The sequence below is a fragment of the Poeciliopsis prolifica genome, unplaced genomic scaffold, assembly GCF_027474105.1.
Source record: "Poeciliopsis prolifica strain line A6 unplaced genomic scaffold, Auburn_PproV2 SCAFFOLD028, whole genome shotgun sequence".
NCBI classification, from domain to species: Eukaryota; Metazoa; Chordata; class Actinopteri; order Cyprinodontiformes; family Poeciliidae; genus Poeciliopsis; species Poeciliopsis prolifica.
In genome coordinates, this window is record NW_026562403.1 from 3,688,506 (window position 1) to 3,703,815 (window position 15,310).

General features: G+C 36.9%; 1 protein-coding gene across 1 annotated transcript in view; it reads right to left on the reverse strand.

Moving 5' to 3' along the window:
* Nucleotides 1-1,044: 1,044 nt before the first annotated feature.
* The window catches only part of sv2ca (synaptic vesicle glycoprotein 2Ca), a 29,399-nt gene continuing 15,133 nt past the window's right edge, over nucleotides 1,045-15,310 (reverse strand). The window contains exons 4-13 of the mRNA XM_055049208.1: nucleotides 14,208-14,359; nucleotides 9,354-9,487; nucleotides 8,868-8,957; nucleotides 8,142-8,252; nucleotides 7,956-8,044; nucleotides 7,450-7,614; nucleotides 7,152-7,285; nucleotides 6,535-6,741; nucleotides 5,514-5,673; nucleotides 1,045-5,376 (exon numbers count right to left, since the gene is read on the reverse strand). Coding sequence (XP_054905183.1) covers nucleotides 5,193-5,376; nucleotides 5,514-5,673; nucleotides 6,535-6,741; nucleotides 7,152-7,285; nucleotides 7,450-7,614; nucleotides 7,956-8,044; nucleotides 8,142-8,252; nucleotides 8,868-8,957; nucleotides 9,354-9,487; nucleotides 14,208-14,359 — 1,426 coding nt within the window. The 3' untranslated portion in view covers nucleotides 1,045-5,192. The remainder of the gene's footprint in view (nucleotides 5,377-5,513; nucleotides 5,674-6,534; nucleotides 6,742-7,151; nucleotides 7,286-7,449; nucleotides 7,615-7,955; nucleotides 8,045-8,141; nucleotides 8,253-8,867; nucleotides 8,958-9,353; nucleotides 9,488-14,207; nucleotides 14,360-15,310) is intronic.

Below are 15,310 nucleotides of genomic sequence, written 5' to 3' on the forward strand. Positions count from 1 at the left end.
TGAACAAGCCACAGACACAGCAAAAATAGTTTTCTGGTCAGTTTTACATACAGTTTGACCTACATGCAAAACACTTTGTGTTCCAGGAAACTAATTGCACATCATCATGTACACCATTTCCACCATAGCACATAGTGGTGGTAGCATCATGCTGTGGTGATGTTTTTTTGTTGTTGTTGTTGTTGTTGTTTTTGTCAGAAGCTGGTAAGAGTTTATGGAGCTAAATACAAGTTACATTTAAAAACAAATTGTAAGACGGCTAAAATGACTTGAGGTGAGGTTGAGGTTGGCCTTAAGTAGGACATCAATTCAAAAACCAACTGAGAATTTGTTCAATCTCTGTGACTGAGCTCAAACCATTTTGAAAGGAAAATTGAGAAAATTTCAGTCTCCAAGTTTTCAAAAGTGGTAAAGTTAAATGTGAGACTTACAGCTGGGAATGAAGCTGAATTCAAAATTCAAGAGTTATGTACCTTACCTGTATTAACAAGATAGTGCAAGGGATTTGTTTCTGAACAGTGCACATAAATGGAATACATTTAGTATATTTCCGGGTGTGGTATATGAATCCTGCTGAAATGAACTGTATTTAATTACTCAACTTCTATCCAGTAGGTGGCAGCATAACTCAAGCTTGATGAACACTACCACAGAAAATGTAACACTTTAAAATGTCTCTTTACTCTGTCATCTGGCAGTTTACACATGACAGTTCTTAAATTTAATGTACGAGTTTGATATAACTTTCAGATCTGAATGCTTATTCTAAGGTTTTGTGAGAAAATCTTTCAACAAACCTCTCTCAAGTTTCACTTTTTAAAAAAACTTACAGAATGGCTTTCTGCATGTTTGCATGTGCAAAACCAATCAGTAGATGAACAAAGGAATTGTATTAGTCAGCTATATTGTATGTTTTCTGCAAACTACGAACTCCAGAACTCCATATTGGTGAAACACAGCAAACATCAAAACAAATATTATGTCATCAGATGATTCACCAAGTTAATACATTAAAATGAAAGTACAACATGGTTTGGAAGAGAACATAACTTTTATTACACTGCATATGTTCAAAAGCAGCCCAGACAGCAGACTCTGTCTTTTCAGTATCTCATTTAGAACACAGCGAGTCATTTGGCAAATATTTATTCACTTTTTTTTTTTTACACATCTCAGTCATCCTCTGGCTGCCTTTGCAATATTATCGACGGCTTAATTCTCCACATATGTTTGACTACTTTCAAAAAAGATGGATCAACAGAACTTACAAGAGATATACATTCACATTTTTCCTCAACAAACTCAAAATGTTGCCATCACTTTCTTCCAGGACAATTTACAGCAACATCACAAAGGTAAAAAGAAATTAACCCTGGAGTTGGTCCTACAAACATGCAAGTTTGCTCACGCACACACAGAGCAATAGCAGGTGAAAGACACACACACACACACAGATGTACAACAGAGATACGGGACAATAAAGGGACTATCACCAGGAGACAAATGAATCAGAGGAAGCTTGCACACACTTAACTCAGAAATTCACATATATTAGCTTTGATATGTACAGAATATTTACATTCATTCATTCGTATAGACACAAACACGTACAGTTTGCTCAGTTTCTGTCTTTCATCCATGTACACACACACAAATACAGTACATGTAGCTTTTATACCAAATCCTTCAGTCCTGACAGGTAATAGATCATTTGTCCCATCAGCCTGATCTGCCACTGAGCCTTTAATATATCCACAACCAGGCAGATCGCTCTGTCTCACACTTATGCTACAGATAGCAGTCAGCAGTGCTGGGTATTAATGATTGCATTGTATTTATATTTTTGTTGACTGCAATGCTCTTGGTTCAAGAGTAGCTAAACCAAGAGTTCAACAGAGATTGGCTGAGCAACAGCCCAATACTTCAGTATATATTTTCAACCCATCTTACAAAATAGAGATAAATGTGAAGGTTGCACAAACAGTAGTGGGGCCTAGAGGAGGTCTTAGTTTTTTAAGTGGCCCTATGTAAGAAGGCTTCAGTGAAGGGTATTCTACAACTACAGTCAACATACCACAAAGACAAAGAAATGTGTGGATAGAGAGTAATACAGAAAACTGAGTTCACAGGCACAAACTAAACAAACAAGAATGAAAGAAAAGAATGAGAATATCAGTTCACCCCTTCAAACAAAAGGAGAAACGGTATGAGAAAATACAATTTTGGAGAAACTATGGAAATAGTAAAATGACCTTAACATAGTTTTATTCATTTTCAATATGTTACCTCTTTTCATATATTCTCTTCAACAGTGTATTGGAGGTCTCAGAATTGAGGAAACAGAACACAATATTGTAACATAATGACTCTTACAAGTGTGTCACTTTTTTAAAAGCATATTATAGGAAACTGTCACAACAATCTACTTGAAATTAACAACTTTTGTTTTGAAATTGCAAATATACACTTAACACACACACACACACACACACACACAGTACCTTGTGAAAATATTGATCCTTGCAATATTTTTACATTTTGTTACATCAAAAACACAAACCTCATTGGATTGTATTGGGATTTTATGTGATAAACCAATAAAGTCTTGCATAACTGAAGTGGAGGAGAAATCATTATGCAAAGCTAAACAAAAATTGTCATTACAAACTATGCAAAAATGTCGAGTCTGTTTATCCCTATTCTCAGACGTACTTTAAGAATACATCCTTAAAGTTGAATGGGGGTCTGTGCTCTATGAAGACGGTTCCAAGACCGTCTTGTTACATTGGTTTATCACAATTTATTAACACTTTGGAAAATCACTGGAAATTGAATAATCCAAGACAGTATGGGACAGAATATAAATAAATAAATAAATAAATAATAAAATAAATAAATAAATAAAGTATATCCATTTACCCTCTGGTTTATTTCTCTCATTTCTATAACCTTTGGAAAGTGCAAGACTATGGGCAGATTGATCCTGTCAAAGAGAGGGATATTCTAAAAAAGGCCATTCAGTATTTATCTTTTTGTTTTTTAAGAAAATGGCAGGCACAGTCACAGAGACAGGACTCAACACAAAACTTACATCGGAAAACAAGTCCTGAAACAGAATGTTGAATATCTATATCTGGAGTAAAACGACTACTTTTTCAGCTTTCACAGTCACACACCGGGTAATAAAGGCGTCACCTCATATTTAACATTACATTTAATGGTACAAGAAAATATAATTTATACTATGGCCTTTTCAATTCAAGGTTGAGATTATGCAAATGGCTTGGTTTCCTAAATAAATGATCTACTCTCAAACGTCGATGCAGTCTGAGCACATATGCAACAAAATATTAAGGAGTGCAAATTTAGAGACGAATAAAAATGTGTCAGTATGTAAAATGTTTACTCATCTAACACTGTTTGCCTATGTAGCAACTTTCTGCACAAATGTTCAGTGCTCAGAGTGTGAGTGCTGTAGGTGAGCCAGGTGTCAATGAATCCTCTCTGTCTGATCAGGAGCTCCTATGTTGTCACACAACAGCTTGGTTGTGCTCATTACAGCTTGTTTTTCACTTTTCTCCCCATCTGGCCCATCTTAATAAGACTGTATCAATATTAAAAGCCTCAAGCTTCCATCATGAGGTGTCTATGTAAGGTTGTGACTGGAGCTGGAGGCTGCAATGAGTCAAAAGAAAAAAACTCAGCAGATGTTGACCTTCGAATAAGTATTCTGGGTTTGTAAAGATGTGATTTACTAGTGAGGGGCTTTAATAGAAGTACAGCAGATTACTAAAGTACATAAAAAAAAACATTGGATATTTTAAAAATATGTCACGTTTCAACTACCAACGTTTCCAGAATTAGACACACAAGGGAAGCATTTTGTTTCTATGCCCCTTATATCTGGAAACCTGGGATGTGCAGAAAATGTCACTTCTTTCAGATCATGACCAAAAAACATTTTAATAATCCAGCTTCCAACTCAAAAATCTGACGAATTAATTGTTTTTTTGATCATTCAAAATTATACTGGAACTGAAATTTGGATTTAAATCTGCATTTTAACAGTGGTTTCTTCTTTGTGCTTTTCAGTGCTTGACAAATTAAACTTTATATTAGAGCAAAACAACGTGTTTTCTTTTTGTTTAGTAAAGCACTTTTTACTCCCTTATGTTGTAGTGATATCTAGCTGTTTGTACTTTTAGCTTCATTTGTGTTTTCAGTTTTAATCATGAATATTTACTTAGATTTGGTCTTCCTTATTCTATGTGATTTACATCTCAGTTTATTATTATTTGAGTATTAGATCTGGGTTCCTTTTGTTGCTGTTTTCTTTAAAAACAGCTAATAACAGCTAATTGTTTCTCGTTTAGTTTGATTTTCTGCTCCTTCTTCCCTTGGCTTGTCTCTCAGCTCAGCTGATGTACATCTCCTAAATTTCCTCTCCTCCCCAACCATCCCTACTCATGATTACCTCTTCTGGTGGTCATATTATTCTGCACTCCTTCCTCAGAACATATCGGCTCTTCACCCGATCCTTCTGTTGCATTCTGTGATATTCTGTGATTCCTTTCACAAGCTCTCTGGTTGGCTCCCCGCCGGTTTCCGCGTCTCGCTGGAAGTCTTTTTGGATTTAGCAATAAAGCCTCTGTACTCCACCTGCTGCCTCCTATTATCTGCACTTTGCTCCTACCTAGAACCAAACATTACAACATGGTGCTTCATATGCCTTACAAACGTTAATGCTTGCATTGGGTTTTTGTGCGCAAATAAGAATAAAGTCAAAATAATGGATGATTTTTCTAAATTTTCATAAATCTCAGAAGTACATAGTTCCTTTTCTTTGATCCTTGTTAATGTAATCCAGAGCAATCAACTGACTAAATATAGTCCACCTGTGTGTAATTTAATCTCCATATAAATGCACCTGCTGTGTTTTGTCCCCTAAGAACATTAGTGAAAGAAAAACATCATCATGAAGATCACAATTGTCAGATTTCTTTTTTGTGTTAGTTTGTCATGTAAGTTCCAATTATTCAAATAAAGTTTATTATAATATGACAGTATGTGGAGAAAATCCTGAATTTTTCTTGAAATTAACACACTTAGGGCAAACCAAGCCACTTGCACTCCCTGTGAAAAGCTAGTTTGGCCTTCTTGAGAACTCACAGGACTTATCAAAGTTGATGGCGTTACATAAGAACATTTGACCGCGTGTCAGGCAACCGCAGTGCGACCAGCCCCCCTCCCACGAGCACCGAAGAGGCCATGAGGATAGGGACAGCCTTGGTGATGCCAACAAGTGAGCCAAAGATCAGGTTCCCCAGGACAGCAGCAAGCTTACACAATGCGTTACAGAAACCGAAGCCTGTTCCTCTGCAGAGAGACACATCAGGAACAAAATGAGAGTTAATGAAAACAAAGTAAAAAAAAAAAAATCAGAAATGTCAGTTAATCCAAAAATATCTTTGATTAATCTGCCTGTCCACCAATGCGTCACCATTCCTCCTCACCTCCTGACAGTGGGGAAAGACTCTGTGGTGACCACATCGAGGGAGTTCCAGGCCGAAATGCTCAGACCGTTGTAAAGGCACAGCATGAAAATCATCATGGACTCACTGGTGCCAAACCACAAGAAGAAACAGCTGATACCAGACAGGATCATGGAGCCACCTGATAAAAGTGACCAGATAAAAGTACTTTATTTCATCTCTGTCAGTTTAGTATTTAACTGTTAATACCTAAAAATAAGAACGAGAGAGTTAACAGATATATGTGATTAAATCAAACAAACCTATCCTGTTTTAGACCCATTAGTTTTATAAGTCCTTAAGTTATTGATCTGGAAGAAAAGGCCACACCAAGAAGAATAAGTTGTTACTCCAAAAATAAGATGAAAAGCCTGAGTACAATAAGAAAATGCATTTTGGGACATGCACATCTCCCTGAGTGCATGTTAAATTTTCTGATGAAAAATTTAACAGTGTTTGCAAACTACAAGCCCTGAGTTTTATGAAAAAATAGGAAACTTGCAAGCTTGAAAATAACATAGACACAAAGACATCATCCAGAGGGTTAAACTTTGGTCAAACACAATTTTTCCGTTTGGAAAAATAGTCTTTTTAGAAAAGGGAAAACTGAATTAGTTACAATGTGACCTGAGGACATCAAAGTCTGTGTTTTGGTGTGGACAACAACAAGATTTGATTTTAGTCCCATAGACCAGTAACAGCAACATTAATCAGCCAAAATTCCAGTAAACTAGTGAGAAGGTCCAAAAACAGTGGATCCAAGTCATAAAGTTTAAAAGGTAATTCCTCCAAACTATTTAGAATTTGAAGAAAGAATAAAAGTGTCAGCCTCATTATTCTGGAATTTGGCAAATATACTAATATTTGACAACCTTAGGCAACTTTTAAAAAATAAATTTGGGCTGATTTACACCAGAGTGAAAAAATATTTTTTCTTATCATTCAGTATATGTAAATATCTGGTTTCAGGCCGATCGATTACATTTCCAACCCATTTTCCTACCTAACATGGACAAACGCCCAATTTTGTCCATAAGAAGAGCAGACACAATGTTGCCTGGAAGAACAGCCAGTGTTCCCAGAAAGTTGATGAAGTAAACCCAGTAAGCACTGTAGTCATCAACAAATGTCATCTGGCAGCCAGTCTTGTTGTGGGTAAAAGTGCTGTTAATCACCTCTGTTCCCTCTACCAGCTTGGATTCATCGATATCTGCAGAGAGAACGAAGCAAAGCAAATCCTAAGGATACTTAGTGATCTGACAAGCAATGATGACAAAACATAAAAACCCATTTTTGTGCAAATGCAACTTTTAGTGCATTTATCTTATCATTAGCAGGAATATTGCAGTTGAAGCAAATCAAATGTGTTTCTGTGTTAAAAACTGAGTCCTCATCTGAATTTGATTCCAGCAAAGTCTTTGTGAAGAACCAATGTTTCTGCGATGCATGGAAAAGAAAACATTTTGGACTTGTTTTATTGAGACATGCAAAATGTTTCCTGAAAGAGGCAACGTCTTAAATCAGGATAGACTTCTTTAGAAATGTGGTAGTGTCAGTCATGTAGAGTGAGGCTTTATCTTATTTTGACAAAGCCTGTAGCATTTTAAGGAAAGTTCTCACCTGTGTTGAAGAAGAAAGTGTCAATAAATGTACAATTCTTGAATATGGAGCCCACCGACGTCACGTCATCAAAGTTACAGTAACGAAACGTGGAGTCAATGAAGGTGACGGATTTCAGCTTCATGTTGACAAACCTAAATGACAACCATTATGTTATGAATACATGAATCAGCATTGGTACAGTGGTTAACATATAATTAAATTTACAGTCAGCATACATATGCTATGCTATACTTAAATATAGATACTTCTTAAAGATATTGAATCTACTGCTCATGTCGCTGAACAGACATCTTACTGGTCATGAATGAATGTCCCATTTCTGTGGATCTGGTTCTCCAGGGTGAAGTTAAAGGTGAAGCCTTCAATGCGTTCATTATTGTGGATCTGCACTTTGGAAGCATATTCATCTGCCTGAAGGTGTTTGATGACATCAGGGAACCAAACAGACAGACCATAATACCTGCAATGATAAATAAAATAGTCTTGCTCCACATCAAATATCAGGTAAAACCAAATATTGTTGAGGTTAGACTAAAAAAATAAATTAATTAAAATAACAGGTGGTAAAAGACCAGTGGACACGTTTTTTTAAAAAGTGATTTCATGGTTTTTATTTGTAGGATTCTCTCCAGTGGATCTTTATCATCACACAGGGCATGATTCATGTCTGGACTGCTCAACTTTTGAACAGCAGAGAGATCAAGATGACAGCACTGTGATGAGGCCCTGAAGCTATTATCTGACCCAAAAGAATTGTGTGTTTTTATCTGTAACAAAGACTAGATCAGAAGAACACCTCACCCAAAGGACAGCGTGAACCACACTATAGCCAGTCGCATCATGTTTTCCTGCATAGGATACTTGAAGCACTTCATGAGGTTTAGATAGATCTAAACACAAAAGAGAAAAAAAAATCAGATTATGTTTCACATTCATATTGTGATAAACCCATTAGAGCAGAGGAGGACAAAAAGCAAATATATTTACCCCATGTAGTTCAGCTTTTATCCTGAAGAAAAATTTGGAAACTGGGTTTCCAGTTTCTGATTCCATTTCAACCAACTCATCCAGTTGTCTAGGGATTTTTATCCTGTTTACCTGTTGAATTAGTAATAAAAAAGTAGCATAAATATTTACTTACAGTACAATAGTTAAGTTCAGGTTTGTATCTTAGACATTAAAGTATTACAAGAACAACTATGATGATTCAATATGATAAAGTAGAGTCAATACATTTACATACATATTTAAAATCCCAGATAACCCCATCAAATAGATCATATTCTGATTGAAAATTGTTTTTGTTAAGTATTTTACATTTCTTCCAATTTCTAATGTACTAATTAGACAGCAGGGTGCTGGACAGTACTGTTCTACCTAATTAGACAATTCATGATCTTATTATGTAGCATAGTTTCGTCTTTTCATGTGACTCAATGTGAAATATCAGTGAAGTAAAAAATATGCATATGCAGTGCAGAATTAATTCAAGAAACTTGTCTTGACTAAGCAGCTTTCCCAAAGTGCAGCCCAAGCAGCAAATAAGTCTGAATGACAAGAAACAGCTCTTAGACCCTGTGGTAATTCAGACATGATCCTGCCTAGTGAAAAAATCCAAACCTGTCCCGGTGGTGGCAGAAAATAAGCCTCTTTGCTTCCTTAAGCATAGGAAAACCCGGCGGAGTCTGTGAAACATCCGCAGCAAACACTCACAGTGAAGACTTTCTCCGGCAGCCCACGTGTTCTCATGTTGGTGTCGTGGATCTGCTTGAGGATCATCCAGCCCTCGTCGTGCTTCCCAACCTGTCAGGAAGGAGAGAGAAACGAGTGACAGCAAAGGCGAGACACATTTACCGGACGCGTCTTCCAGCAACCACTTAACATCAGCAATTACTGTACACGAAGTTGGTCCTTTGATATGTCAGTGGCGATTCACGACACAGGTGACTCACTTCGCTTCACTGGATAATGATCCACCAGCAGAACAACCAGCTGTTAGAAATCTAAATGCTTTTCTTGTCCAAACATGCAGAAGTCCAGTTGTGTGTGACTCACACTTTTTCAGTCTGATCAAATCCATAAATTTATAAAAATCCATAATCTTAAACATTTGTGGACAACATTTTGGTAGAAATGACAAACAAAGCACATACAGCTGAGCAACAATAGGTTTCTAGTTATCCAGAAAGGGCTCATTACCTCAAGGTAGTATCTGGGGCTTTCTGGCATGAAGGTAAGAGCCACCACAGCACACACACATGGCAGGGCGCAAACGACGACAAAAACCCTCCAGCTGTGAAACTGGTATGCCGACCCCATGCTGAAGCTCCATCCTGCAGTTTGTAGGAAACAGTCATTTTCAAAATCAGTCAATTTACATTAAATCTCATCGAGTCTTATAAATAAAGAACCTTAGCTTCCCTCAGTGGGCAGCTGTGCTGAACAGAAAAGAAATAAAAAAAACATAATGTACGAATGAGTCTTTCTGTGACATATTTGGGATATGGGAAGCAATTATTTTGCCATAGAAAGTTTTCTAGATATTTTGGTCAGCTTAAAACAAGTGAACAGGAATTACTCAAATAAAGATGTTTAAAATATTTATAGTTAAGCTATAGGCAGATGCTTTTATTCAAAACAACTAACAATGCAGTTAGGATCAAAGCTAACAATGGGCTACTTGGAAAGATCCAAGTACTCGAGATCCTGCTGTATGGAGATGACAAAACAATTTTGAATATTTACTCTGTGCTGAAACCAAGTGCTACATAAATACCATCTCATGTACAAGAGTCAGTCTAATTCTGAAAAAAGAAATTACTTGAAATAAAAATGACATTTAAATGATAGCTCTCTGACTAAGCAGAGCGATGGGGACACTCAGAGATGAATGAGTCTGCAGGGTAAGCAGAGAAAAAGTAAAAAAAAAAAAAACACACACACACACACAGGGACGGGTTAATTGAATGCGTAGGAATGGAATTGAGTGTTTTCTGCTGAGTTAAATCTTGTTGCACCTGATCTCAGCCCACAGACAGTCTCTCAGACTCATTAATCATTGCAACATGCAGGGGGAAAAGCACACACACTGGTGCGTGTAAATGTGTGGGTATACACTCTAAGAGAAGATACCAGAGCTGAAATAAACAAGATGGATGACCGCATAGAGATTATACTGACACACCATAGTGTCATGTCAACTCTCCACCTACGAAAACACAAATAGATGTACATGCAAGTCATAAATTGTTTTTCAGGTTTTGTGCAACTTCAAAGACATATTTTTATTTCTATTGTTCAAATCATTTCACAAAGTGTAGGATATGCCATGAAACCGTTTTACATTTGCATCTTTTCCAGTTTAGTAACAATTTGGAGCTTTGCAAATGCAACAAAGCATTATGTACATATGCTGCCTTGTCATGCACTTTTAGTGGCATTTTGTACACTGAAACCCATTTTATCCATGTGCTTATAAATGTGTGAGTAGGTTTAAAAGCAGCAAGGATAAACTTCAACATGAACAGTCTGCCACACGCTGACTTTAGTGAGTGCTCTTCGTGACTTCACTATTTTTTTAAAAATTACACAGGATGCAGAGAAATCGGGGCCCCGCATGCTCGTCGTGACCTCCCACGTCTCTCCACAGATCGTGGCTCATGGAGATACAGCTCCAAAGGGAATGCGGCACCGTTATCCATCAACAGGCATAGGAGGGGAGCCACGGGGTAGGGAGGGGGTTAATGCTAATGGTTCTGCCAGAAAACGGCTGTTTGGAAATAATCCCACCGTGTATTAAAATCCAGCTCTGATAGCAGCTACAAACAACTGTCATCAAGGTAAAAACAAAACGGCTTGCAAAGGTAAAAAAGAATAAATAAGATATTAGCATGTTATGCTCGTTTAATAGTTTGGTAATATTTTTAGTATTCGTACTACAGGGTAAAGTAAACTCATAATAATTTTCATTTAAGTGTATATTATTGCCTCTTACCTAAAACACATCAAATAGCATAGGCAGAATTTTATCCATTTGCAAGAGTTTTTGATGAATGTGCTGACAGTTTAAAATACAATTTTTTTTCACAGATTCTCTTTAAATAGAAATAAAAAATAAACGCCCTGTCTAAAGGAGACGCAAGATAAGTCCTTATAGAGGTACTTCTTCATAAATTAGTTGTGTTTTGATGATATTTTTGAAAATAAAGCAGGTATTAAACAGACCTGCTTTAAAGTTAAACATTAAGACCACATTTCCATATTAGATCATCATTTTAATTGTTGCAATAATTAACATGTGCATAATACCATGGACACACAACCCTCATGGTGAAAAATGAGGGTGGCAGCATCAAACTGAATGGAAGGAAATTTTCAGTGAAATATTTTTCTACAAGACAGAATCCACCAATTTTCTGTATGACCTGCTAATTTTGAAGCCAGTTCTGGTTTTATTTTTATTTACTATAACGTAATAAGATTCATTTGTGCCATTTTATCAAAAAAACATAGTAAAAAAAAACAAACTTGACTGTAAAAAGAAATGTGCAGCAGTCTCCTGAGGGAGAGGTAGTACATTTGAATTAAAAATAAAATACTACAACTACAAAAAAATATCTATTTTTGTAAATCTTGCACCAAAACTATGCAGGCAAAACCAGTTTTTAACTGCATCAACAGAATTTCACGCTCAGCATTTTAAGATTTTTGATATTTATATCTGAAGGGATTAAGATGGAGAAACAGATTCAGCTATCTCCAGAAATATAGTACAACTTCCTGCCACCGAGGGACAATGTTCCCTTCATACTACTGGAAATCTCATTATAGGAATTAGGCACATAATTGTCTGAAGATGTCCAATTCAGCTGAGACGGCCAGCTGAATTAAATATGAACAGATTGATGGGCAGATGCATCCATTCTTTACAGTCTCAAGTTTACATCTATAGGCTTAATGGGGCGGGGGGTGGGTTTGTTTGTTTGTTTGTTTTTTTAAAGTTACATGTAGGACTGGATTTATGTAATTTATAGACATGCAGAAAGTTCAAACCTCGTCTTTTTGGGCCCTGATGTTCTAGAAGAAAAAAATTGGCACTTGGGAATATCTGCTTATTGTCTGAGGTTCAAATACAAGCAAAGCAAAAATATCTTAAGCTTGTTTCATATCATGGTTCCCCAATAAAAACACAATCATAAATTCCCCTTTTGTGGATCATCATAGTTTGTTCTTTAATTAACACAACAACAAAAAAAACGACTTGAAGTTTTATACCTATCAGAATATACATAGATTCTTCAGAGACAATCTACATAAGTACCCGAGTTAAGAATAAGAGCACAGTGAGGCAACTACTCCCCTTTTAATATGACAACAAAAGATGTGACAGCACAGTGACCTACTAAAGACGTGTCAAGTTCTGGTTTTAGAAGGCTATCGTACTAACTCTATATCAGTGTGCTTCTGCCCATCCTAATGAAAGAATCTGCAGCAGAGCTCAGGCAATAGCATATAATAAAACAAGCCCTCAACTAAAACTCTATCAGTGGTTCTCTCTCTCACTCGCTCTCTGTGCGAGTGTGTGTGTGTGGGTGTGTGTGTGTGTGTTTTAACTCGACTGACCTCTTCCAGTGTCAGATTTTATTTCTTTCACTTTCCTAGAGAAAGACCTGTGTGTCTGCTGTACTCATAAAATCTCACGCACTGCAACGTGCAGCAGTGCATGAGCACACAAATACCCACAACACGCACACTGCGCTTCTCTCTGAGTGACGTCACAGGTCGGCTGAAGCATAGGCTGGTCATAAATCACTTCTAGATGTAGCTTTGTCCTATTAGAGCAAGGAGAAAAATCTAATTATGCTTGATCAAGACGAACACTCTGCAGAGACGGAGAGAGGAGTGGTAATAAAAGGAGGGATAGTCGGGGAGCTGTGGAGAGAACAAAGCAGGAGGAGATAGGATCCAGTAAAAGGAAGGAACAGCAGGTTTAAAACCAGGCTAGAAATAAAAACAGCACGTGGTGGAGGGAGATAGGCAGCCATTTCCTAGTTAACCTTAATGAGGTGACGTGCAACCTAAACGCTTTCATCCCTTCTTTCAACAGAATATTTGTTTCAGCTAATATTATTCTGCTGTTTAAATTCAACAAAATCCAGAACAGCATTTTAAAATCCTCCCTGTTCTAGTGAGAAAACCGTGCTCTGCACAAAGAGATAATTGCAAAATCACCAGAAAATGCCATCCTACTGACACATGATAATTCAGTGCAGGAAATGCAATTCGGTTCATTTCAAGTTTAATTCAAAAATTCTTTATTAATCCCAAAGGGAAATTGAATGTTGTTATAATCCAGATTATCCTACATTCTCCAAAGAGTTGAGGCTGTAGGAACTCCTGTTTTTGTAAGTACTGCAACAGACCTGAAGTTGAGGATTTATTTGATCTTTTGAAATGTTAATCAGCTGCTCCTGAATGTAAAACCAACACCTTGCTGCTATGGCTACGCATCACAACAGCTGTCCAAAAGTGAAAATCCTTTCGCCTATCCAAAACAAGAAGAAATAATCATCAAAAAACGGCACCCTCCAGGGTTCAATGAAATGTGGCCGTGTTCTGAAATGACCTCAGTTGCATTTGAAACTGGAATCTCCAGACGTCACCCCTGCAGCCTGTCTTCTAATAACCTCCACATATTTCTCTCCTGACTCCAACTTTCCCAGTTGGATGACACTGAGCGCTTTTAGATGATTGATTCACACGGCAGTGAAAACAAACACCTCAAACTTTAATTATGGAGAGAGCAGGGGCAGATGGGTAACTGTAGTCAGACACTCAAACTGTGTACTGCTACACTCAATCTGTAAAGCAAGGCTTTTTTAAAAAGCATAACCGGCAGCATACTTCAGCTTTTATTTTATTTATTAGGTCTGTGTGCTTTCCACTATTAATGAGCTGATTGTCTTTAGAAGAAACTAACAGAACCGTTTTATTTCAAGCAATTTTTTTCCGTCTATAAGTGACTTCTTTATTTGGGGGGACCTGTAAACTCACCGTAGTGCGGTATAATGGCCCAGGCCATGGCAGATGCATAGATCTCTCCAATCATCCAGAACATACACAACCAGCTGAGGTGTTCTCCTCTTTTCTCTCTGGACAACACCTCTGCAAAGAAGGAGAAAACAATGGGCACAGCACCTCCTATCCTGCAAGAGCGAGACAAAAATCCCTTTAGAAACAGCGACCGATCAGTAAAAATTGTTGAACTCCCCTAAAATACCTAGGATTTACAATGCAATTAGCATCCCTCTTTCATTTGTTTTTAAGCATTAAAACATGACAATAATGTGGTCATTACTAGGTTTATTTTTTTTTAAAGTGCACCAAATTATAGGGCATCATATGGTAATATAGACTCTGTATCTATTTATTAACACAAAGTACTGCAAATACTAAAGCTGTCTGAATACTTTCTATAACTTGTTTAGCAACAAAAAGTGAATAAATAGGTAGGTCCCCCATTGATTGCTTTGTTTAAGATTTAATGAATCATAGATTGTGTAGGGATATAGTGGCATATTGTGTAGTTGTTCTTATAATTGGGCTTAGATTGTCTCCTTTGTCCCTGATATGCAGATTCTGAAAAGGCATCGTTTTTACAGATACAACACTTGCTTTGTCTGTTTTATGATATGTTCATTGATATTATTCAAATTTGTCAGATTGCAAAGATCATTTTTTGTGGTGTTCCTTTTTTTTCTGTGATCCTTTTTGGCCTGTTTTCACATAGCATGGTAGAAAACAAGCCTGCATACAAATTTGCCTTCATTCAGGGACAGATCTCCTTCTGGCCACTGTTTCAATTACTCTGAGAGTCTCTGGAGAGAATGATGTAGGTGCAATTACTGAATTAGCTCTGAAACGAGCAGCAATGTTGCCAAGATATTAAATCACAGTCTGTCAAGTGTCTAATGTAAGTGCAGGACACACTTTATAGTTGGCTCGAACGAGAAATATCTATAACCCTTGTTTAAGATAAAAAAAAAAACATGATACATCAATAAATATTGAAGTAAAGTTTCACAAGATCAAAAATGATGAATGAAGTGAAAGTATAATCAAAGGAATCTTGCCAAATTTTTTGAAAGCAAACATTT